This window comes from Gymnogyps californianus, chromosome 1 (genome assembly GCF_018139145.2).
Source record: "Gymnogyps californianus isolate 813 chromosome 1, ASM1813914v2, whole genome shotgun sequence".
In the NCBI taxonomy this organism is placed as follows: domain Eukaryota; kingdom Metazoa; phylum Chordata; class Aves; order Accipitriformes; family Cathartidae; genus Gymnogyps; species Gymnogyps californianus.
This window is the reverse complement of record NC_059471.1, coordinates 203,754,662-203,778,714: the sequence shown is the minus strand read 5'-3', so window position 1 is coordinate 203,778,714 and position 24,053 is coordinate 203,754,662. Positions and strand designations below refer to the sequence as shown.

Below are 24,053 nucleotides of genomic sequence, written 5' to 3'. Positions count from 1 at the left end.
CTTTGCAGAGTGGTCCATGCTGTTCCTGAGACAGCTACAGCAAAGCTAACTTGATCGTGTACATATGCTGCAATCTCACCTCCAGGTGTGCAGTGTGTGTGGTCTGAGTAATACTCTGATAGCCAGAGAAATGAGAAAACTTCAGGTTCTTGGTTTAAGTAAAAAAGCATGAGTATTTGAGTCTGGTGTGTGAAGAGAGCATCTCATTTGCCAGAGCAATGAAAGCAGCATGGTATTTCTGGATTTAGAACATACTAGATTCTTTTCCTAATGCTTCAATAAATAAGATGATTGCAGTGAAAGGACTATTAATGATTGTTTTCTCAAGTGTGGCCCAGGTCTGTGGATGGAGTGTCAGCAAGGAGCAGTTCTCTGACAAGTAAACAAGCTCATGGTGTTTAGAAACTCCCTTAGAGACACGAGTCCTTTGTTTTGTTTCTCACTCCACAACGTGACAAAGAGGAAGAATTTAGGTGGAGCTGATGTAAGCTAGGGAAAACATACCATGACCTTCCTTCAGTTTCCATCCTGGAAACATGAAGGACAGGGTTGTAAAGATGATGAAGAGCATGCTCCTTCTCCTCATTTTGCTGGGAGTAGTATCTGGTAAGAACATGATTTCATTATGCTGCTAAAATTAGAACACTGTTGGCTGTTATACTTTCTCTTGGGAGCTTTATAATACATATTTAGGGATCAGACACGGATGGAAAAAATCAAGTAACAATTATTTTCCTACTCAAATAGATTGAGCTCTGTGGTTACATCAGTATAATGAAGGAGAGAATATGACTCCTTGCTAAGACACTTTGCTGGATGAGGCACTTCGAGTGCAATAGCCATTGCTCAGTGTGACAGTGTTGGAGTGGGAAAGGAGGCCAGCTCTCCAAGAAACAATATCTAGTATTAATACTCCAGCATTCTCTTTTCAAATATTGATAACATTTCTCTTTGATGAGTAAAACAAGCAACCAAACAGGATCAAACAGGAAAACACTTGTGGAGGATATTAGTAGGGTAATATCACTATCTTTGCCCAGTGTAAGATTTGCCAATATGAATATGTGCATGTTAGCAATTTAAAGTAGATCTTCAAACTGCAGTCTGTGTGGCTCATGGAGCACTTGGTGTTGCTTGTAGTAAGCTAGCTGCTCGGGTAGAGTCACTTTGCTCTCAAGGAGCTGAAAGAGTTCTGCCAGCTCTCAGGAACCTGTCAGTATTTGGTGGTTTTCCTGATGTCCCCAAAACTGTGATCAGGACTCTACATGTGAATCTCAGGTTGCCTTGAAAAATAGCGTTTTTCTAACCTGCATGGTTGTGAAGAAAGAAAAGCTTGAAGGTGTGACTCAAGTACACTGTAAAGACTAACAAATCACAGATAAATAAGACTTAAATATACATATACTTCTCAAAGCCAGTCTCATGATTGCTTTGTCTTGGACTCAGCATTTGTTAATGTTTGGGGTTGGTAATTCTGATAAATAATGTATTAAATTGCTTCAGGCATGTTTTGTTCTCTGAAGTAAGGAGGTAAGCAAGGACTTGTGAATATGGAAGGAGGGCTTTTGTAAAATCAATTGGGAGAAGAAGCCATTTAGATGCAGTACCAGAAATTTCAGATAAAAATAAAGAGCAAGAAGTAAGAACTTGTGATTTAGAAAGACAAATCCTGAATAAACAGCCAATGAAATCTTTAGAGATAATATAAAAAATAGCAACTCTCTTCGTTCTACATTTCTAACTGTTATGAATGATTTCATTGATTTTATGAATGGTTTCCATTAATGAACTGTGGCTTGCTGAGGAAACTGGATTCATCAGGTACTGTCCACAGGAGATTATATTCAAAGTTCAGCTCCACTTATGGAAATGTATCCCCAGAAGCCCCTCTCAGCCCAGTCTCATTTGCATGGGTGATTTTTGTTGATGATGTTTTCTAGAATCTATAAGAACATTAATAAAAACTCAGTCCTTCACTGGGTCCTGCTTCCACTGACATAAATCGGTAACAGCTCAGCTGATCTCAGTCCTAACGGAGTGTCAGTGTGACCTGTTCAGATTAACTCTTACAGGCAGTTTCCACCTCACCGTCTCCCGCATCCCAGCCTGTACCTCACCCACCTGCAGAGCATCTCCAAGGCCTTTTTTTCCATAAATGCCAGAGTAATCCCAGCCAGATCAGTGATCCATGGACCTGCTGTATCTGGAGCGTGGGAGCATGGGAACCTCCATGTGCTCAGAAGAGGTTTTCCCAGAGGCAAACTCTCCCACCACAGCCTTGTATGGCTGGTTACACAAACAACACCCCCTGTGCTCCTTCCTTCTCCTCCCCACAATGCAGTGAGTCTTGCAGGCTGCAAGAGGAAGAACTGGAGGTGTCTGATGGAGTCATGCTGCTCTAAGAAGTGCTCCAGGTAACACTGCAAGGACAAGTGCCTCCTGGGTTGGGATGCAGGAAGAAGGGAGACCATGGGATTCCATGCTTTGTCTTGTGGACTCATCTACTGCTATTAGTTTTGCTTCTCACGTAGCAAAGGCACTGGAATCCTAAGTCTTCTCTGATCCTATGGGGAACAGTTACTTGAAAGGCCAGTAATAGGAGCAATGTCTATCACACAAAGGCCATATGTGGCCTATCCCTAAAATGTTCCAAAATTTTTCTAGGGTTGTAGGGAAACAAGATTTTTTGATAGTTTGGGGAAAAAGTCACTAAGGCTTCTTCTAATGTCATTGGAAAGCATTGGAGCTGAATTCTCCCCCTCCAGATTAAAAAGCCTTCTGCTGTTGGAGGAATGGCAATTAGAGTGCCTCTTTGATAGCTGATGTGGGCCATCATTCCCCAGCCACATGAGAAGGGGCAAAGGGAGATGGTTCTGTCCCACACCGCAGAGGTGTTGCAAAGCAGCAGATTTCCCCTTGGCTTTACGTTCCCAAGCTCCAGGCTGAGCCTGATCATCCAGGCGGAAACATGCTGCAGCCCTAATGGCCTCAGATTAGTTCCCATAGCAGCTTTTCACCTTGCAGCTGCCCAGCAAAAATAAAGACTTCATGAAGCTTTTGCTACAGTAATTGCTGGTGTATGAACAGCCTGGTCAGGCCCTTGAGTGAGCAGTATCTGCCTCTGTCTTGGCGCGCAGTGCGTAGGAAGTTTGACTGAACACAGCCAGCTTTCTTGGCAAGTGTTTTGGACAAGCCAGCGAAGCCCCCCCCAAGCAACAGTCAGCCCTGCCATAGTCTCTTGTTGAGGTACATTGCCAGTTTAGGGATGTGAGGTTAGTAAGATGTCGTTTCAGGACATGCCCTAGAAGCTGTACTGATTTATGTTTTCTAGACACTCTTCATGAGATAAAGCACAACAGGCCTTTGTTAAAATAACAAAACCCAGAAGCTAAGTGACAGAGCAAGCAAAGATTTTGGTTTGGAGAGTCCAGAGGTCTGACTGAGAGGCAAGGATCTCATGCAAAGCTGTTGGATGCCACAGCAGTCTGTGCTGCTTCCAGGCAGTTTTGAACCATAGGGTGCTTTTGTGGGCCCGCATCTCCTCCAAGGACTGGAGGATGCTCTTCCATGCTCAAAGCAGAAGACACAACAGCACAACCCCCAAAGTTGTTGCTGACTCACTCTAGTCACGAGCCAGGTGTGCACATACCTATCCTAGAAAGAATAAGAAGGGGGAAAATGGAGGAAATAGGCGCTGCAGACGGTGTAATTCACAAATAAGATTGCTTCTTTAACATCCAGGTCTGTGTGATTCAAGGTGCTTTTTGATGTGATTAGTGCACAGAGGCAGCAATTAGCACAGGGGGTGAAATGAAGTAATAGAAGCATGTTCGGTTTCTTTGCTTCTATATAAAGGCATATATGAAGGCAAACGATGCAGTAACAATACTACTTTAACAACAGCCACTCTAGATGACAACAGTATAGTACTGAATTAGAGAAAAGATTGATTCTTTTGCCATTAGCACTGGTTTTACTACCATGCAATGCCACCATTCATAAGCAAAAAGAGAATCAGGCCATTTTGTGCTCATTAATGGCAACTCTTGGCACAAGCTGTGTGCTCCTGCTAGCCTAAGATTCCCAGAAGTAATTTTAGATTCATTTTCATCTTGCAGGAAGAAGAACCCAGTTGCTTAAGGGCTTACCTGCAACAAGCACTGTCGAAGAAAATGCAGCAGCTGGTGTTTCAGTTTATACCTTTAATGTAACTGTTTCTCCATTGTCTTCTGAAGGTGTTGCAATGCTTCCTACCATAGTAAATTCAAATCCACTTACAGAGGCTTTTGTTATTGAATCAAAAGGAGATCTCGAATACAGGGTGAGTTTTACATTTAGCTTGAGCAATGTTCAGTCATGCAGGCTGATGTTTCCTGGATTACTGAGCACTGACAGTGCAGTGTCTCATGTTTTAATCAGAAAAGAGTTGCAAATGCAGACTGTGGTAGTATTTGGACATGCTGTAATAGATATGACAAATGAATAGCAATAGTGATTATAATTTTTAATTGCATCTAAGCAAAAAGCACCTATCACGATAATTCCATTTATTCTGTATTAGAAAAAATGTGATTTTTGGGAAAATAAGAGGTGAAGAAGGACATATAGGACCTGCTTCTGTTTTGAGGATTTGTCCATAGTTTTTCAACTTAATTTATACGAAGTCACTGTGAATTTAAAGTGGCTTAGTTAAACCACATGCAGCTTCTGTTTGGCCACTCTCACCTAGAATTAAAATGAATTTGACTCACTTCCAAACTAAAATAAGTTGAATCAGATCAAAGTCATATTTAATTCTGAACGAAAGCTGTGACACACGAGGAAGTTATCTTAAGGTAAGAAGTTATCACACTTCCACACATCTGTGATCTATTTCTATCATCTATTGCGTGCTCTTGTCCTATGGCAAATGCAAAGCAATTTCTATTATTTTAGGCTAATTTTCATTGCTGGATAAATTAGCAAGTATTAGCTCACATTTGTCACTGGCAATGAGTGTTCAGACGCATGATAACTTGTCATCCCACTGTAACTCGCCTGTATGTCTGAGGCTGAACAGTGACACTGAAGAGTGTCTTTTAAGAGATACGGATAGGCACTGAGTGGAGTCTTAAAAAGTTAATTTGAATACAGTTTTCTGGGTGTTTCCAAGGAAGTTCCGGTTTTCACAGAACTGATATAAGGGCTTTTTTCTCATTCTCTTTGCTGGTGTTTCTGGGAGAAAATCTGGGGAAAGTAAGACTGTGAGCCCCGGCGGTTGCGGCTCATTGATTTGACCTGCCTGTGGGGAGCTGCTGCTGTTCCCATGCTCCCACCTCCCAGCAGAGTACAAAGCTCAGTTGTGCCAGCTCTGCTGGTTCTTTAGCTGCTCCGCAGCCAGATCAGTGAAATGGTCAAAGAAACTCTCAAAAAAGCCCTCTTTCACCTGTGAAGCATAGGATGTGGCTGCACAAACACCTGAACTGGGTCAGCTGTACAGATGTAACAGGCAGAAGGAAATGATACGTCCCTTAAGATGGCTTTGCTGACAGAGAATTCATGATGTGGGACTCCCTTCCTAGGCTGTATTTTGGCATTTTGAATTAAAGCTATCCCTTCTGCTGCAAAATATAGCCCTTTTTTATACCTGCTCGCTCCTGTTCCATGCCATCTCTATGCTGTGCAGCATGAGCATTTTATGTTGCTGCTTCTTGAGTGGGACTGAAAAATTAATCATCTGGAGGAAAAATAACCCTGCAAATAGATAAAAAGTCTCTTCTTGACTTTTTTTCATGGCAGGGATGATGGAGAAATTCTTGTTCTAGCACAGTGCAGAGTGTGACAGAAGGATGAAAATGAATGGCCAAGAAAGGTGTAGGCTGGAGACTGCTTCTCCCAAAGTGCCAGTTTATATTCATTTCATACCACAGCCCCATTACCAGAATGGCCTGTGAGCCTTTGTATGTCTTGCTTGAACTCTAGCTGTTTTCAGGGTTTCCTAACTCACTTGAGGGACTGGAACAAAGAGGTTGGGCCAGTGAATATCAGTCATGAGAAAATCATAAAGAAAGCTCCATAAAAATTCTGCAAATTAGCAGTTGAGTGCTAATTACAACTCATAAGGCAAGGGTAAATACACGAGTGTTCTTAGTTCATGTATTTGATGAGCATTGCTACTTTTAATTATTTATGCTGTGTTGTAGCAGATCTGTACAATATTTTGCAAAAGTGATGTGATCCAAAATAAGATACCTCAGCTCTACCTACTGCCATTAAATCTTCGCTAAGATATAGAAAAAGGCAGTATTTCATGTATGAATTATGGGGTTTGCAGATTAGCTAAGTACCTGTTAGCACAAGCTCTTCTGTATTTATGAAGCACATTTACTCCTGTTGCAGCAAGCCAAGGCAATATCACATTTCTTGATATGGTTTGAGATTTCTGAGAAAGTCACAGTTTCTGAGATCTGAGCCCTGCCCGTTCCTCCTCGCCTTACTCTTGTTTGAAGAATCCCATGGGCAGAAGATGTGTTGAATGCATGAAAACATACTGTTGCCTGAAACTACCTTGATGCTGTTAGTGATGCTCCCTCTGCATCCTGGGAGTGAAGGGGGGAGCAGGGAGCAGTGAAATTCTCAGGTGGAATGAGGGGTAGACAGTCATGGGGTGACTCTAGACCCCCTTTCACGAAGTCTGCAGCTGCTTCAAGTGTGTACAGTGCTGCCTTTATCAGTAAGCATTGCTCCTACCTGGAGGAGAGGTGAACTGTGGCTCACAGCCTACGCCAGTGGCAAGCTGTTCTCAAAAGCAACCTAGAAAGAGACCATCTAGGTTCACATCTTCACTTGCAAGGTCTCTATAAAGGAGGGTGGAAGATGTGTATTTAGGCAGTCTGGCTGTAATTACACCACCAGTGAAAATTTTTGGCTGTGAACTGGAGGGGTAATCCCCAGAGCACATAATTTCTGCTTAAAATTGGACAGTTTCTCATTTTGAATTCATTGCATCTGTTTACTGTATTTAGATCTCCAGCAAACATTCATTTTGGAGAGCAACCTTCCCACTGGTGTTACAAGCTTTTGTAGAATGTTTTTTCTGAGTTAGCATCACTTTTATGGGAAACTTCTGTTTGTACAATATAGGAAAGAAGGAGACCATCCAGGACACAGTTGTTTTCTCCTGCAGTATTGTAACAAAAAGATCCACAAGGTTCCAGAGAGCAGCTAGTTTACATACCAGAAAGCATAAAACATTTGTGCTCCTGTTCAGTCTCCTCCAACTGTCTTTGTTAATTGGCTCTGCTTTGGCTTCTGTCTTCTGATTGTGGTGACATCACTTTTGTATTCGTCCTCTGGCCACGGCATCTCATCTAAAATCAAGAATTTATTTCATCGTTCTCCTTCTGCATCCTCTCCAGGCTCCTCCATTCTGCAGTATTTTGAATACACTGACACGGTCCTTGTCACACATACTTGTGAGCCCCAACTCTTCTCCTCCAGTTCCACAGCACCCTGCTACTGTGCTGAAGCTTCACAATTTTTTAGCTACACAGCAAATTTAACAGTCACTTTTTCCTTTCTTGTCCAAGAAAGGAAAGTTCCTGTTTCTTTATTAGTTTCAGCACTGAAGATTGATGCATACAACTTTCAGCATCCTGCTCTTGCTCTGGACTTGTCCAAAGTCCAAAATGAATGTATTTAATGTTTTTTCATGGAATGTCAGTCTTGTGCTTGTACGTATTCCGTGTTAAGAGGCAATAGGCAGAACTGAAAGCCTTTAAAAAAAAAACAACCCAAAGCAAATTTTTGACTTATCAATCTTGCAAAACTTAAGGCCTATGTTATTTTTTTAATTAGTTCAACATTTTCACCAAACAGTTCTGGTCTCTCTCTCATATAGTGTGCTCGTGCAGCTCCCTTCTTCCTGTGGTTTCCTGCAAGTCTTCTCCCAGACACAGCTTATACAAGGAAGGGGCTGGTACCTGCTAGACTATACGGTCTCCTGCCCCCCGACTCCTTATTGCAAGTAAAAGATCTTCCCCCTCGTGCTCCTGACTCACAGAAATAGTGACGCTGCCCTTGTGTCCTGCAGGGCTTCCTCCCAGTTTTCAGTCTTGTCACACCTCGACTGCTCCTGCAGCTTGGTGTGGAAAGGTGAAGACGTGGCACAGACAAGTACCTGCAAGATGTAGTCCTGACCTCGAAGGCAAAGCATTGCCTCTGAGGCAGGACAGCTCCTTCCAGGCTTTCTCCTCCTCAAACTGTCCCTCGCACAAGAGGTCCTTGAGTTGCTCCATGAAGCCACAAAATTTTGGTCTTTCCACTCTGTTTTTCTCACATTTCTGCCACTGACAAAAAATGTGCCAGCAAGTAGAAGATGATCTAAAATACTCACTGCTTACTGATGGGAAGTGTCCCTTTACATGTATTCATTCGTATAGACTATAACTTCTATCTCTTACATCATGTGCTAATAGTATTTTTTTCTTTTCAGGTTGTTACCACTGGAAACCCTGTCCTAGATTATGAAACTATGCCAAAGAGCTTTGATTTACAGATTTTCGTTGAAGATACAACTGGGAGAACTGACCTTAGCACACTGACTGTCCGAGTAACAGATAAAAATGAACGTCCTGTATTTCGAGGAAATATGGCAATTCAAAGTAAGATAATGGTGGTATTTGAAAAAAACAATACTTGAAAAGATGACATCAGGTTAAAAAAACCTATAGCTGCATACAATGCCTGTAGCTAAAGTGGTCTAAGCGTTTTCCTTTAGGAAAACAAGGGAGGAACAGGACGCTGTTTTTATCAGAGCTTTATTTTACACAAATATTTGGTATGCTTCATCTCTGAAAATGCCCTTTTAGTTTTCTTGAAGCTTTGACCAAAAATGATTTAACCATTTTGAAGCACCTGAAGAATTAAAAGAAAAAAAGGTTTTTTATATTAATAAATATATGCTCTTTTTTTGATGAGATGAATATCTACCTAGAGATATGTATTAGAAACTTAAAGTTTGGTGGGGATATAATCATTGAGTATGGGTACATGTTTCAGTAGTTTGTTGAAAACTGGACTGATTTGGAGAAGCAAGATAAATTTAAATAAGTGTATATTGTGTACGTGCAAGAATTTCTGAGGGAAAACGATAAAAAACATTGCTCTGCCAATGTTTTACACCTGTATATTGCATTTGCACCTGCACATGAGAAAATAAGTGGAAAATCAGTTTGAAGAGTGAGATCTCAGAGATTGTGATCCATGGTGGTACAAATGGAAAGAGGCAAAGAGTTCTGTCTCCTGCATGGAGCAGATGGTGTTAACCAAGTTTACTTTCAGACCACAGGCAAAGGTGCAATGGGGAGGAGTGTGCAGCAGCCTTAGGAATGAGGCTGGAGTGTCTGGACCACAGCTGTCATCAGTGCAGGCTTTGCATGCCATGCAGTACCTAATACGAGTGACAATGCCATCAATAAAAAGGATAGGAAATAATTGTCTTACTCTCTGAGCAATCTTATCTTGTTCATTTACTAATGAGATGGACCTGGAAAAACCGTACCATGAGGCGACAGAGTATAGTGATGTATTTATTATGTGTTCCCACACGGACAGAACAGTTCAGGTAGTGAGTAAAAATATGCTCTTCTTATTTCATGAGGTACTGAGAGCCTGTTTGAAGTCTTGATGTTCTAACATCACTGTACAGAAGAGCATTCAATAATTCAATATTCAATTTTTTTAAAATCTGAAAACATCAAACTGTGATCCATTCGTGGTAGGTATTCGGAGCTGGCTGCTGAACCACGCCTGACCAGGACTAGCAGCAGTACCATGTAGGCTGCAACTCGCAGCCCTTGGAGTGGTCAGCAGTGCAGCATGGCTGCAGCCTTGACTTCTGCCTGCTGCAGAGGGCAGGGCTTGTCGCTGTCAGACCAGGCCCACTCAAATTCAGTCTGCTTCACTAATGCCTCCTAAGCACATTGACGTTCCTGCTTCCATACAAGACTTAGTTTGTAAAGCAAATTAGCTTCCCCTAGGGAAGAGGCTGTGTCATCTTCTCAGTATAGCTGGTGTCTGGCATATCATGGGTGCTGCTGGAATCTAATAATAATTAAATGTGACACTTCAGGGGATCAGCACAGCATGAAACACACTCTACGTGGGAGCTTGTTACAAATAAGTGCATCAGCTTAACTCTCAGCTAGAGCTGCCATAAATTGGTGAGCACAGATGTCTGATCTGTCTAACTGTGTGGTTTTAGTTAACAGTACCAGCTACAATTAGACACTAATTGCACATTCGCTGGTTATGAAAAAGCATCTCCCTCTCATTAAACTTTATATTCATATTATTGTCCTCTGGGAACAACTCATTACGCTGCTCTGGGATTCCCACTGCTCTGATGAGAAGCAGCAGTCAGCAGGGGTCACAGTGGAAATTAATAGTCCAGAAACAGCAGGTCCAGCAGGCACAAAAGGGCATAAAGCAAATGATGTGATCTAAAGATCCGTTGTTCTTTTAATCGCTCTACCCAAGTAGAAATAAGCCTGTTGCCAGTGACCCAGTATGGGATAGCCCAGCTGTGAGAATTCCTGGCATGGAAAGAAATACACCTTGCACTGAATTAGCACCCTTAATAAGGCAAAAATTTAAGTCAGCACAGACCATCCACTATTTATTTACCTCGCAGGTGTAAAGGAAATGCAGAAATGAAGAGGAAAGGCTCTGGGCTCTCCTGGCAGGGGATGGGGGGTGGACAGGGAGGGGATGGCGATGAGGACCAGGCACAGGGCTATGCTCTCCCCATCTGCATAGTAAAGAAAGACACAGGTGTAGCCCAACTGCATCATTTTACTCCATACCCTGTGAGCAGCTCAAGATAGGCCATATGTAAAGATCAGTCTTTCTCCCGAAGGCACAGTTCGTATTGCAACTCTTAGTGATAGTTGCCTGATTACAGATATGCAATTGGTTTCTTTTTGTCTTTCGAGTATTTGTGCTCTTTGTGATCATTTTGGAATTACACTTGTGAAGTGAGAAGATGCAGCAGGCAGTAATAAGTCTGCACAGCTTCAGTGTATCGGTATGTTTGCTGCTGTGTCCTTTATTCTTACCCAATTAACACTGAGTACACTTATATCCGTGCAGCTGTAACGATCTATGTCTTGGAAAGAACACCTCCGGAATGCATTTACCAAGTTGATGCAGCTGATCCTGAAAATGCTGAACTCAAAGTAAGTTGTATTAAAGAAAAAAAACCAGAGATGATATAATCCACTGTATCTGAAATGCTAATTGCCAGCATCTTTCAACAACTTCCTTCCTTATCAGGAACAGAGGGAAAGGTTTAGTCAGGAAGAAAGAAGCCTTTTCAATAATAAACTAAGAAAACCCAGCCTCAATTTTTGGTCACAAATTGTACTTTGAGTTCTCAGCCCTCCAAAATTAAGGGATATTGAAGGCAGAGTTTGATATAGTTAATCAGAGATACAGTAGAAATTGTCTTTCTTTTTTTTAAATGGCTTGCAAAACGTTTCTTGTAGATGAGAGTGACTAAAAATAAATACAGTTTTTAACCTTCTCTATCACAATGTAAATTCTTTTAAATGAGACAGTAAGGAAATCACTTTCAAGGCAACTGAATCTCAACTTTTTGACAATCCCAGAGCAAACTGTGACCTTCAGTTAAGAAAACGTGTTAGCTGATCTGAAAATACTCTTCGTATCAGCAAAAATTTCTGGAAAGTGCTAAGTTTGTTTGCAGACAGGGGAAAAGTAACTGCACGTACCTAAGAATTGTGTTGTAGCTTTGCTTTATTTGCTTTGGCTTTATAAAAGACATCACGTTCAAGAACTGAACCTGAAGATGCTACTTCAATGTGTAGCATTATTCAAGAGAGCAGTTAGCTTGAAGTCCGTCCTGAGGCTTTGCCCAGTCAAACCACCAAACCCGAGCTGGTGAGGAGGGAAGCAGAGGCCTGGGGATTTAGCTCTGCTTTGTTTCTGGAAGCAATGGCAGTGAGTTCCACACGCCTTCTAACCCCTGACGAATCTCAGGCATAATAAGAAGCTGCAAATATAGAAATGCTGGGCAACAGGTAAAATAATAATCCAGAGAGGGAATGTAGAAAGGTCAACTGGCAGAAAATTGTTAAAAGAATTGTGATCACCTAGCTGCTTTTTTTAAAGCAATTTCAATTAAATCTGTCATTGCAGGAGGCAAGTTGTTTCACTCAGCTCTCTGTACCTCCTGTTTTTTTTCCAAAAGGTAACACTAGAGCAGTTGCATCCCCTGGACAGACCTGCTCAGTGGATTTTGCAGATTACTTGTATGGTGCATGACCCTCTGATGTTGCATACTTCAGACTTTATGGGTATTATTAGCACCTGCACTAGCACAGGAAATGTCCTTGAGGGCTTATTGGTGATGACTTGGAATGTGGAAGATAGCAGGGAGGACGTGGTGGGTATGTAGTAGCTACCTCGTGGCCACAGGGAGCAGGGTGCTGCCTTTCTCCCTACTGTGTGTGGTGTTGGGGTGCTCAGCTCCTTCCCACACCTGTGCACTGGTGTGGTACCCATTTGTGTTGTGCAATGCACAAAGCAGCCGCTCCTACATGCAGCTGCTGAGCAGCCGCATTAACACTGGGCTGTTGTGAACACCCTTCAGCCTCACACCCTCATGTGCTCCGTGAAAGTCTACTCTCCCCTCCTTGCCCTCTCCCATCACCTGGACCCCTAAACTTCATTTCCTCCTCCACAGCTCTTATGTCCCCCCAATCCAGCCTCACCCCTTCTTCTCTCTCTCCTCCTTTGTGCACGTACTGTGCTGCCACCACAAAGCCGATTTTTGGCTATGGTGCTGTGGCTCTGCTGGCTGGCCTCTATGTTAAATTCTCCTTGCAGACCTGGAGTTCACAGAGGTAGAGAATAGTGTGGGCTTTAATGTAGTTCAGTGTCTGTGACTTCCCACTGGCTGGCAAGCAAAGCACGTACGACCAAATTTGAGCTGCTTCAGCTCAGATGATCAGGGCTTGTGCTGGCATCTGTGTCAGCATGTTTCATTACGCCAAGTTTGAGGCAAATGCTGTGCTATAACTTGGCCCGTTGTACAAGGCAAGGAATGAATGGAGGGATGTTTAAAGATATGAAGACTAATTCCTTGCTCTCTTCATTTCAGTATTCACTGCTCCCTGCATCAGTGCCATTCTTGGTCTTGGAAAGCGGAGCCATTTTTTCCACAAAAGAATTTGATTTTGAGAAAGATCCACATTGGTGAGAATGTATTTTATTCACGTGGTCTGTTAGCTTACAGTAGGCAGAGAAATGTTTTCCTGCATAGCCACAGAACAATTCTTGTTTTTTTTTCTTATTTAACAGTTACTTTTTAAATATAACAGTGACAGATCCTGATGGACTCAACTCAACTAAAACAGTGAATATAAATATAATTAACATCAATGATGAAAGACCTTACTTTACCATGTGAGTGAAAAACTTCTGTTGTACTCAAAATGTAGATGTTTTCCCAGCTTTACTGCTTTGGCACCAATGGGAGGGTGTAACATAAGGGCAAGTAAATATAACAACAAAATACTACTGAAAACAGTATTATAATTTTGTTATGATTCCTGTTCTTTTACTGGAAAGCTTTGCCCTCATTTCCCTCTTTTATTCTTATTTATATTCTTAATAGTTTCAAGTTTTCCAGGCTCTACCTTCATGCTAAGAACAGCCAAACAAGCTTGTTGTACTTGTTAGCATTTAGAGAGGTTAAAGCTATGCAAAGACCTTTGGACAAGTTCAGACAAGGAGATGAATTTTACCCTGTGTGAATACAATCATATAGAATTTACCCCTCATACAGACGTGCATTTCACCATAATGATGTTTATTCATGCAGAAATGTCTAGACATAAAATGGTCTCACTTTTGATCTGTCTTCTGTTTCTTCCCAGACTTCTAAACAATCCCCATGATCTTTGAAACATTGTCATCTCTTACTGTGTCATAAGCAGGAAATTGTGTCATAACACACAAGTCAGAAATAGCTTTTGAAGACTAGTGGAGTTTTAGTTGGAATCAGGAACATTGCTGAAAATTTGGAAAAATAGGAAAGAATATACATGTGCCACCAGCAGGCTGTTTTGTGGTGGAAAGCACAACGGACGATTGTTTCTGAAGCAGGAGCTTTACAATTATTACAGTCGATCTGATTCTGTTGTTGATTTATCTTTGTCACTTGCATGAGACATTGATTGGATTCAAGACACTCTCTTTATGTCTCCTGATCCTGAGGCTGTACAAGGTCCCCGCTGAGAATATTTATGATGGCTGCTCTTCTGCCATCTATGCAAAGAAGACAGTGTAGCACCTGGGCCATGCCAAGAGGTTTCCAGCCACTTGTTCGGAGCAATCTTCTGGGTGTTTTGTGGAGCCAGAGCAATGCACGGCTCCTGGGCTGAGGCCAAGGATCTGGACCTTGCTGGGTAAAGGGGTGGAGAATCTGAAGAAACAGAAGAATGAAATGTTAGAAACAGACATGGATTTTTTTTGTTGTTGTTGCTACTTATTTAATACTTGAACCTCATGTCTGCAATAATCAATAAGGTTAGCAGCTCTCTGAGCGTTCCTGTACTGCTACAAGCAGGAGGAATCCTCTTCCCAGTGCCAACGTTTGCACATTGTGTTCTAGACTGATTATTTCCTCCAAATGTTGCCATTTCTGTTTATTTATCCTTACGTCTGGAATGCTAAAGGAGCTCTGTTAAATATTTATCTATTGTTTGAATTAGTGAAAGCTGCAGTACCTTGAGCATCCATAACACCTAAGGTCTAAGACTCAGTTCTCATATGGCACAAATAAGGCCGGGTATTTGTTTGAATCTTCTCCCTTTTAGATTGACACTACAGACCAAAAAGAGCAGCTCAGTTTGTAAAGAACTTTAGATTAAATTACACTTCATGATCTGTCCTCAGCGTGCACATGTATGGCCTCTCCCCTGCTAAAATCTGAGCTGCATGCTAGGGCTACGTCCTTTCTGACACGATAATAATTAGTGCTGGGATGGGAGCTGGGGAAACTTGACGAGTTAGCAAACCTTCTTTATTTTCTCCCAATCAAAGCTGTCAAGAACAGAGTTTCAAAGGGTCTTTTTAATTGTTCCCATAGTATATGCAAGCACATCTGTTTTTGGTGTTCACAACACTACATTGGCATTCAGCCTTTTGAAATTCTGGCTGTCAAAATCAATGGAAAACTTGTGGAGTCAGGAAAACAAAGGAGAAGACAAGAAAACAAACATATGCTTCCTTCGCAATTACATTGCAGTGTCTAAAAGGTCTGCTTTAACCATCCTGTAAAAAGCCATTGGCAGGTGGCAGACAGATGGACAACAGGACACAGCCTAGACATAGCTGCGTAGGAAGTGGCCCCCAACTCCTCCCCAGCTGTACTCGTACTCAGTGCTATGGGGATGTGCTCGATAACGTCCCGCTTCTTCCAGAGAGATCTGGTGGGGACAGGACAATGGCCCGTGCAGGGTGCAGGAGGGCTGATAGGGCTGTGAAGGTGGAGTTGTGGTGAGTTTGCTGTCCACAGAGAGGTCAGAGTTGTGGTCCCTGTGGGCATAGGGAGTTCCCTACTTTGAGCCAAAAGCGGTTAGAGCTGTCCCTCCCGTATTCCCCAGTGATCAGAGAGGCATTTTGGGGTGGCATTTTTGGTAGCAGTGAAGGAGATCTGTTGCTATTTGTTTTGTTTCTGAGTGACTCTGGAAGCAACAGGAGAACAAGGAAGGAAGAGATCCAATGTCAAGAGTGAGATAGAAACTTAATAAATACACTGATTCCGCAGCCTTCACAAACTCCTTGTTTACTGCTGGCTGTAAGTTAGGTGTTTTTTCTGGGAAAACCCTATGTGATTTCTCTCCTGTATGCTTTCCTGTTTTCATATGAGCTGACAAAACAGTTGAAGACACTGTTTCTTCTTAACCATTTTTAAAATTGCAAGTGGAGACCTGGAGGCATGAGATCTTCTGTCTCTGCAATTCTCTGCTCCAATTGCTAAGTGCCCCATGATGTTGGTTTTCAGAGGACAACGAAGGGCTCATGCTTTCCTATACTGGGAACTATAGACTAGTCAATTAGCTAAGTGATGTCATAGGAAGTTTAAAACGTGCAAAAAGGATTCATTCTGGAAACATACTCCTAACGCTTTTCTGAACTCTTGAGCACCTTCAACTCCCTTTGATTTCTAGAAGCAGGAGATGTTTGTGTGTGTTTCAGTAGTATAAATCAGCCTTCATAAATTCCTTGCACAATTTTTGTGTGCTTGCCCACGTCTGCTTTTGCATGTGGTTCAAGTAGCATAATTGCATACCTGAGTACCCATATGTGAACACGCAACTGCAACCATTATAAGCAATCCTGCACAATTGCCTGCCAGACTATATCTGAGCTATAAAACTCACTTAATTCATGAGAAATTTGGGAGCACTGGCATACCAAACAGCAGCAGTAAAGAACCATTTTCTCTGTGTACGATGAATCAGACAGACAGATGTTGCTGGGAGTTTGGAGCACGTTCATCTGTTGGGCACCCGCAGGAGCGCTCCTCCCTGCCTCCACCTACTGCAGGGGCAACTCAGCTTTTTAGTAATACTGTTGTCCCCCAAAAGCCTCCAGCATTAATTCCAAAAGATAATTAATTACATTACTGCTTCTATTTTTGTTTTTCTCTTGCAAAATGAAGGAATTAAAGCAAGTGGCTTTACAAGCTGGTGGCTCTGTAGGGCCCCAGCCCCTTCCATCTTCAGCTTCCACGATTCTGTAAAAGTCAAATTGTTTTTACTGTGAAAAAGTTTCAGGGGAAGGACACTTATTTGTGTGGCTATGTCATGCTTTATGACCACATACCAGTTCAGCTATTGCTACATATCCAGCTGGCAGAACCAGTGACTGGGATATTTACCCTGACATGCAAATAGCCATCTCTGAGCCCAGCGTGGCCATGGCTCTGCTGCTGCAATTGGCTGCTCAGCTAAGTCTGTGATCAGCTGCCCTTGCAAACACAGATGTGAGCTTTGCTGAATTTTGTTTTATCTTGTAGAAAACAAAGAATCTACAGGATTCCAGAGGAGCAAAGCCCGGGCACCATTGTTGCCAATATAACAGCTAAAGATCCTGATGATGAAGACTCTTCCAGCAGGCTTTTCTACAGCATCCAGTCTTCTGACAGATATTTCTCCATAAATCCATGTAAGACAAACAAAAATGTGCCTTCTGACACCCAAAAAAAGAGAGGGACTACTTTGGAGAAAATGTTTTTGCCTTAGTTTTAAATTGACTTACTTTATTCTGTGGCTACCCCTAGAAATAAGAAATGCTCAGTATGTTATTAGGGTCAAATTCTTTGGTCAGCTGACCAAGATTCAGTAAGATATCTTGAAGAAAGTAGACCAAAGGTGACTTCTTGGCAAATACTGACTTACAGCTGGAGGGTGGCGGTCCCTTGGGTGGAAGTAAGATTAGCTGCTGCCTTTTTAATCTCTGAGGACAGCAGTGACCCTTCTGGGGCTCTTGAAACAGCTGCACATAGTTAGACCATGATGTCCTCTCTCCTGCCTGAAATCTGCTCTAGCATTGAGGTGCACAGCAAATCTGCACCTCAGCTTCATTGCTCGATTCATGACCGTCCTCAGGCAAGGCCATCCAAAAGAGTCCTCTCATGCTGGTCCTATCTCCTTGTGCTCTCTGGGGTGCATACACCAGTGCCCTGAGGTTTTTGCTCCAGGGCTGGCATTCAGTGACTGCTTTGCTCCTTGACTGCTATTGCTTTAGAACTGCTTATCACAGCTGTAAGAGGTGCCACACAACACAGTGCTGTGGGGTATCAGGATGATCCTTAAATGCTTTGGATTCCCTATGCACTTTGGCCATGTATTGCCACCCTCCCCCTCAATTACACTCCAAAAGGCAGAGGATATATACAGTGTTCCTTTACCTCCTTTGTGCTCTGGGAATAGTGTTGTGCTGTGCCATAAAAACCTTCTCTTTTTGAACAGAGGCTAACAGAAGTGAAAAAAGAATTTAAGTAAATGGCTGGCCAGAGCACTTGGCGCAATCTGTCACAGCTAAGAGCAGCTCTGTTGATGTGTGAGTAGATTTATAGGTGCTGAAGGATGCTTGAACGATAACAGTAGAAAGTGAAGCGGTCTTACTAGCTAGAGAGCAAGGACAGGACAGGTATTAGCAGCTCATTGTCCTTGATGCTCTGTGAGTGCACTCAACTCTGACTTGCACTAGCTCTTTGAGAGTGTAAGGGAAATCTAACTGCTTTCCAAGCCCTCTGCCGAGGCCACCTATGGCATATTTTTGAGCAATGGGTATCTATCCATTAAGGTCTTACGCAGAACTTTCAGAGCCATTTTCTATAATTTTAAAAAAATAACTAAACCAGCCATGATTTGCACAGAATAGAAGACTTTTTATTCTGCTACCTGTCTGCTGAGCTACCCTGTCCTCTTGCATGTACGCCACAAGTGTTCGTTACTTCCCCCCATGGTGAACATCTAACTTCTGGCTGCTTTCTGCCCAGCAACTGGAGTGCTGCAGGTGACTGGGAGAATCGACCGAGATGCCCTTCCACTGCGGCTCCATCCTAACGTCTCATTGATAGTCCGAGTGGAGGACAGTCCCAGCAGCGGTCACGCCAGCGAAATGCAGATCACAATCATTATTGACGATATCAATGACAACCCACCAGAATGCAATCCTTCTACCTTCAGGTATTGAGGCTCCTCATTGCCTTAGTGCTGCCTGGTTGCCGCAGACCAGTGTGCAGTCTAGGGCACATCAGTTAGGGTCCCCAGACCTACAGCCAGAGGTTCAAATGGACATTTACCATTAGCCTTTAAAGGTTAGTGTTCACTCTAAGTGTCTTAGGGCATGGAACTCAATTTCCTGACATGTTCAAAGTGGAAATTTGGACTAAAAATATCTGTGTATAGTCAGATAATTTATTTATCTTTCTTTCAGACACCTAAACCCTTAGGATATCAGAGCTATGTGTTATAGAGTTACTTTTCTGACCTATACAGATCCAAGCTCCTCCTTTCTTATTTTATGCTAAACTGTGGGGAATCATTCACCAGAGAAAGCTTGCCAGTCAGTTCTGGAGTTTTAAACTTCCTGACCTTCTCTTCTAAATCTCTCTCTGGTGACCTGCATGGTTTTTGTCTAATGCAATTTGTAAGGTCTTCAGAGCCCAGATCACCTCTTGTTATAGGTGTCCTCTGTGCATAGTAACTTAGTCATGGACTTTGCTATGGCTATCAATGCTCTGAGACTTTTGTGATGATCAGGTAGTTTATATTTGCAGATGAGGACATAACATTAACTCCATTTTACAGATGAAGTGTGTCATAGTAAGACTGAAGTCAAAATTGTCCATCTGAAGTGTTTGATGTGCCTGGGCTCTGATCTTTCAGGGTACGCCGCACTGCATAGTGCAGTTCTTCAGGTGCACTTATGGTAGTTTGATGGTCCTGCAGATAAAAATCCAGCATCTCAGGCCAAGAACCTATGCAATAAGGAATTCCCAGTTAGTGGGTATCAGTTTAAATTGCTTGCTCACTATCTAGTAGAAAAGTCTTGCATTTAAATCACACACTTTTACATACTGGCAGGAAAAGAATCCAATTCTTCAGAGTGCTGCTTAGTTACAACATCCATGACAATAACACAACAATCTCTTTGTTATCTAGTGAGCTTAAATTTTGATCTGAAGGAGGCAAAAATCTTCAGGGAAAAAAATGCGATCAAATAAAGGACTAGTCTTATAGGGATTGCACAAGGGAACAAAATCAGGGCTTAATGGTATTTCAGTTGGTTCTTCATTTTTTTGTATTTAATTCTCTTGATTAAAAAAAATTAAATCGACACCCTCTGCCCCCAATTCCATCATGTGCATCACAGGGACCCTCACTATCAACAGCAGCACCAGAAATGCTAGTTTCACAAAGCACCAGAATGGTCCAGCTATTAGTTAAGGAGAAAACAACGAGCTTCTCATCAGGAGAACATTATAACATACTGAAGAAATGAGTGTTGTAAAGATGTTTTAAAATATTAATTATTAATTGAACTGATCTTGAACATTAAGATCTCATGACAGCCTCTGAAGTTTAGCCGAGTTCCAGGTTTATGGTTTGGATCTGGCTAAAAGTTTATGTCCTGCCCATTGTACAGGGCTCTTGTTCACCACAGTGTATGGATCAGATTCTGAGTTGCTTCATCAACTGTTGCCTATTTAGATCTAGGATTTCACTTAGAAAATAAATGGAAGTCAATGTTTTGGTATGTAATATATGGAGAGTTCAAGAGGAGAAATATAAGTTGCTCTGATGGGAAACATGTTTGTTTTAAACAGGAAAGAGGCAAATGAAAATATGACTGCTGGGACATTTCTTCTTGATCTTAGAAATTACTGTAAAGATATTGATGTTGATCCATCAAACAATCGATTTAATTTCACTGGATTATCTGGTTTTGGAAGCAATAACTTCGCTCTGGAGTCCACTGTGTCTGGAAGACTTGTGGTCAGTTGTTTGTGGCTTTATGTTAGATTGTCCCATTTCAGAAGTCAACTTATGAAATATTATAAGTTCTTTGAATTCATTGTCTGTACAAGAAAAAAAGAATTACTGTAATTCATGTCACAGTGTGTATGACGTGGAGAATGACTGTTTTGACTGGATGTGAACTACCTTCCCTTTCATAGGATGCTTTCTATGGATTCTACAGAATTTGGTGAACAGAGAACTGTTTTCTCCAGTTTTAAATAAATGTGCTAGATATGATTGAAAAAAAAATCCTTTTTTAGGGAGTGTGAAGCACCAACTTTGATATGGATAAACAGAGAAATTTCATGCCATTTCATACCCATTTATTCATGACAGACTGTGGAAGATCCTTGCTATTCAGCATGAAGAATTGAAATACTTGAGAAATCCCACACTCAGTAACTACTTCCTAGCTTCGTTGGTCAGAACTGTAAAACCACTTTGAGTGGTAAATTTTCACAGAAGTGTGGTGGGATTTGCACTTGTGTGATTTTGCATGTCAAAATATGGGTTCCTTATGCTGATAGCTGCTAGCATATTTGCATTGGCCAGAACCCCCACCAGTTGCTGGACGTGTGCAATGGTGGTTGTTTCATTGCTTTAAAAAGAACCATGGACAACTACAGAAAAAGGGAAACATAGCAAAAAATAGGCATTCTGTCTAAAAGACAAGAGTGCTACAGGAGCAGTAAAATGATTTTGTATGGCTTACTTTAATTTTTGATCTGAGGTATACATGTCAATGAGCGCTGCGCTTAGCTGCTTCATCTGCCAACACAAAAAGCATTTTCATTGCTGCACAGGAAGCCCTTTGATCACCATGTATGTATAATGTAAGAGGCTATCTGAAGCATCCTGTTCCTCCAGGAGTTTCACTGTAGACGATCAACAGTGGATGCCTGTACTTTAGTCCTGCTGCCCCAAAGTTTGTGAGGCTCCTACAGAAAGATAGAGAGTTCAGGAGATTAGGATTTAAATCTGCATGAGCCACCATTTAGTAACAACTTGGTTCCTGGATAAACACTTGTGGCTGAACCTAATACCTTTAATACATGTCTGCAGGCGTGAGCTCAAGGAGTAACTATTACTATTTAGCAATAGCAGATTCTTTTGAGCCAACAAAAGGCAGAGTAAATAGCCAGCTCATTACATGAGCTTTGAATTAACTAGGTAAAAGGCCAAGACCTTATGATCCAAATGATAAAACTTCCTGCACTTAAGGGGAAGAAATTTTGTTGGCAGAAGGAAAGAGTTCTGAATTTCCAAGAGACACCAGAGCGTGAACATGTAGAAAAAGCCTGGAATTCAATCCTGTAATTGATTAATAGCCTATATTACTCCTACAGAGCAATTCTATATAGCCAAGGGGGAGACCACGCTTACAGAACGCTGAAAAAAGTAATTGCCATCATGTGTATTGTGACTTTATGTAAGGAATTATAAATACAATTGTGTTTCTTTTTAATTTAGATGACTGAAAGTATTGATTTAGAAAACCCAGCGAATCTAAGAGTTGAAGTCTATTCTTTGACTGTCAGGGTGCAAGATATTGCCTGTCCTAACTACTCAAGCAAGTATCCCTTTTACACTTCTTTTGATATTTTCCTGTGCTGTAACAGCATGGAGAGAGGAATACCATATGTATTTTGAATATATGCATGAGAAAATTTCACAGCCATACTTAACTATGATTTAATGTTCTGTTATATTTCCAGATATCATCTACATTTACATCAGGATAAAGCCAGTGAATGAATTTTTTCCAGTCTTCAGTAATTTATCATATGAATTTAATGTTCCAGAAATTACTAAAGGTACAGTAAGTAGCACCTACATGATAGAAATCATGTAGTTATGTTGATAAGTACCTTTTTGCTCTAAATGGATTTTCATATATTTGAAGGAGGAGAATGGCTCAAAGTTCCAGTTCAGCCAGGGCCTCACCATACAACCACCTACCACCCTTAAATAGACAAAACTGGCAACAACTCCAATTGTACAGATGGAAGCTGAGACACAGACAAATTCAGCAATTGCACAAGAAATCTGTGACAGAGCCAGGAACTGAACTCAGATGTCTTGTTTTAGACCGTCTTTCTGCTCTTGCTAAATTAGCCTTTTCGAGGGACTGCGACGGTGCAAAGAAACTGTTATAGACTGACACAGTCGAGTGAGGACTCCCTTGGCCCAGGCATGGTGCAGGATGGACACCCCATTGTGCCTTAGACCCAGCTCTCCCTGGGTGCAGCAGATGCCCTGAAGATGGGGTGGGATGGGAGTGCATGGATGAGGAGGCTGCGCTCAGCCAGACGGCAGTCAGAGCAGTTCCTCGTTCCCAGAGCCAGGGTCATTCCCATTCCTGCAATAGCCCAGGACCAGCGGCTGCAAACGTGGCCTTAAAACTGAATTTGTTGAAACTGTTCACATGCTTGTCTCCCATCTCAGCACCCTTCCTGTCCCCTGGTGAGTCCTGCATCTCGTATGTTTGCAGAGCAGTGCCACAGCATCTTGCCTCCTTGGTAATCCTTGTGTGCCGGGTGTGACCGCCAGTCAGCTCTGTGCTGTGCTGCTTGGTGCGCAGAGGAGTCGGCATGGGAATGGCATCTTCCCTAGCTTCAGCCTCTCCCTCATATGACCTGATGTACCAAACACAGGCCTTCTGCCCCAGGACCTCACTTACTGGCTTTATTCTCTTGGCTGAGAAAAAATTGAGAGGTACGTTAGATATATGCTGGATAAATCTTGACCCTCATTCTGAACTTCCTAGGGTCACAGAAAAATTGAAGGTGTAAGGGACCTCTGAGGGTCTCAAGTCCAACTCATGCTCAAAGTGAGGCTAGTTTCAAAGCTAGATCAGGTTGCTTGGGGCCTCATCCAGTCACGTTTTGAAAATCTCCAAGGATGGAGACTCCACAGCCTCTCTGAGCCCCTGTTCCAGGTGAGCAACCTTCGTTCCAGATAATTTTACCTTGTACCCAGCTGGAATTTTCTGCGTTGCAGCTTGTGTCTGTTCTCTATTGTCCTTTCACTGTCCCGTTCTGAGAAGTCTGGTCTTCTGTATCATGGCCCTTTAGGTAGTGGAGGACAGCAATTAAATCCCCCCTTCGCCTTCCCTTCTCCAGCCTGAACAAACCCAGCCCCACCAGCTGGGTCCTCTGCTCAACCCTCCCCAGCCTTTCTCCATTTTTTTAGCATCTCTCTTGTACCTGGGCCCCCAAAACTGGTCACAGGTAGCTTTATGAGTGCTGAGCAGAGTGGATCAGTCACTTCCCACCATGTGCTGCTAACACACTTGTTAACACAGCTCAGCATGGGGTCTCCATTCCCCCAAGGGTGCCCTGGGGGCTCATGTATAACTTGTCCACCAGGGTCTGGGGTCCCTTCCTGCAGAGCTGCTGCCTGCTCAGTCAGTCTCAGCCTGCACTGATGCATGGGCTTGTTCTGGCTCGG

General features: G+C 42.3%; 1 protein-coding gene across 1 annotated transcript in view; it reads left to right on the top strand.

Annotated features, from left to right (window-relative positions):
• Positions 1-536: 536 nt before the first annotated feature.
• Positions 537-24,053, top strand: part of CDHR3 (cadherin related family member 3) — a 39,099-nt gene continuing 15,582 nt past the window's right edge. The window contains exons 1-11 of the mRNA XM_050914853.1: positions 537-606; positions 4,119-4,321; positions 8,474-8,642; positions 11,131-11,216; positions 13,163-13,257; positions 13,363-13,467; positions 17,090-17,238; positions 18,578-18,767; positions 20,411-20,579; positions 22,074-22,173; positions 22,319-22,417. Of these exons, the coding sequence (XP_050770810.1) occupies positions 537-606; positions 4,119-4,321; positions 8,474-8,642; positions 11,131-11,216; positions 13,163-13,257; positions 13,363-13,467; positions 17,090-17,238; positions 18,578-18,767; positions 20,411-20,579; positions 22,074-22,173; positions 22,319-22,417 (1,435 nt within the window). The remainder of the gene's footprint in view (positions 607-4,118; positions 4,322-8,473; positions 8,643-11,130; positions 11,217-13,162; positions 13,258-13,362; positions 13,468-17,089; positions 17,239-18,577; positions 18,768-20,410; positions 20,580-22,073; positions 22,174-22,318; positions 22,418-24,053) is intronic.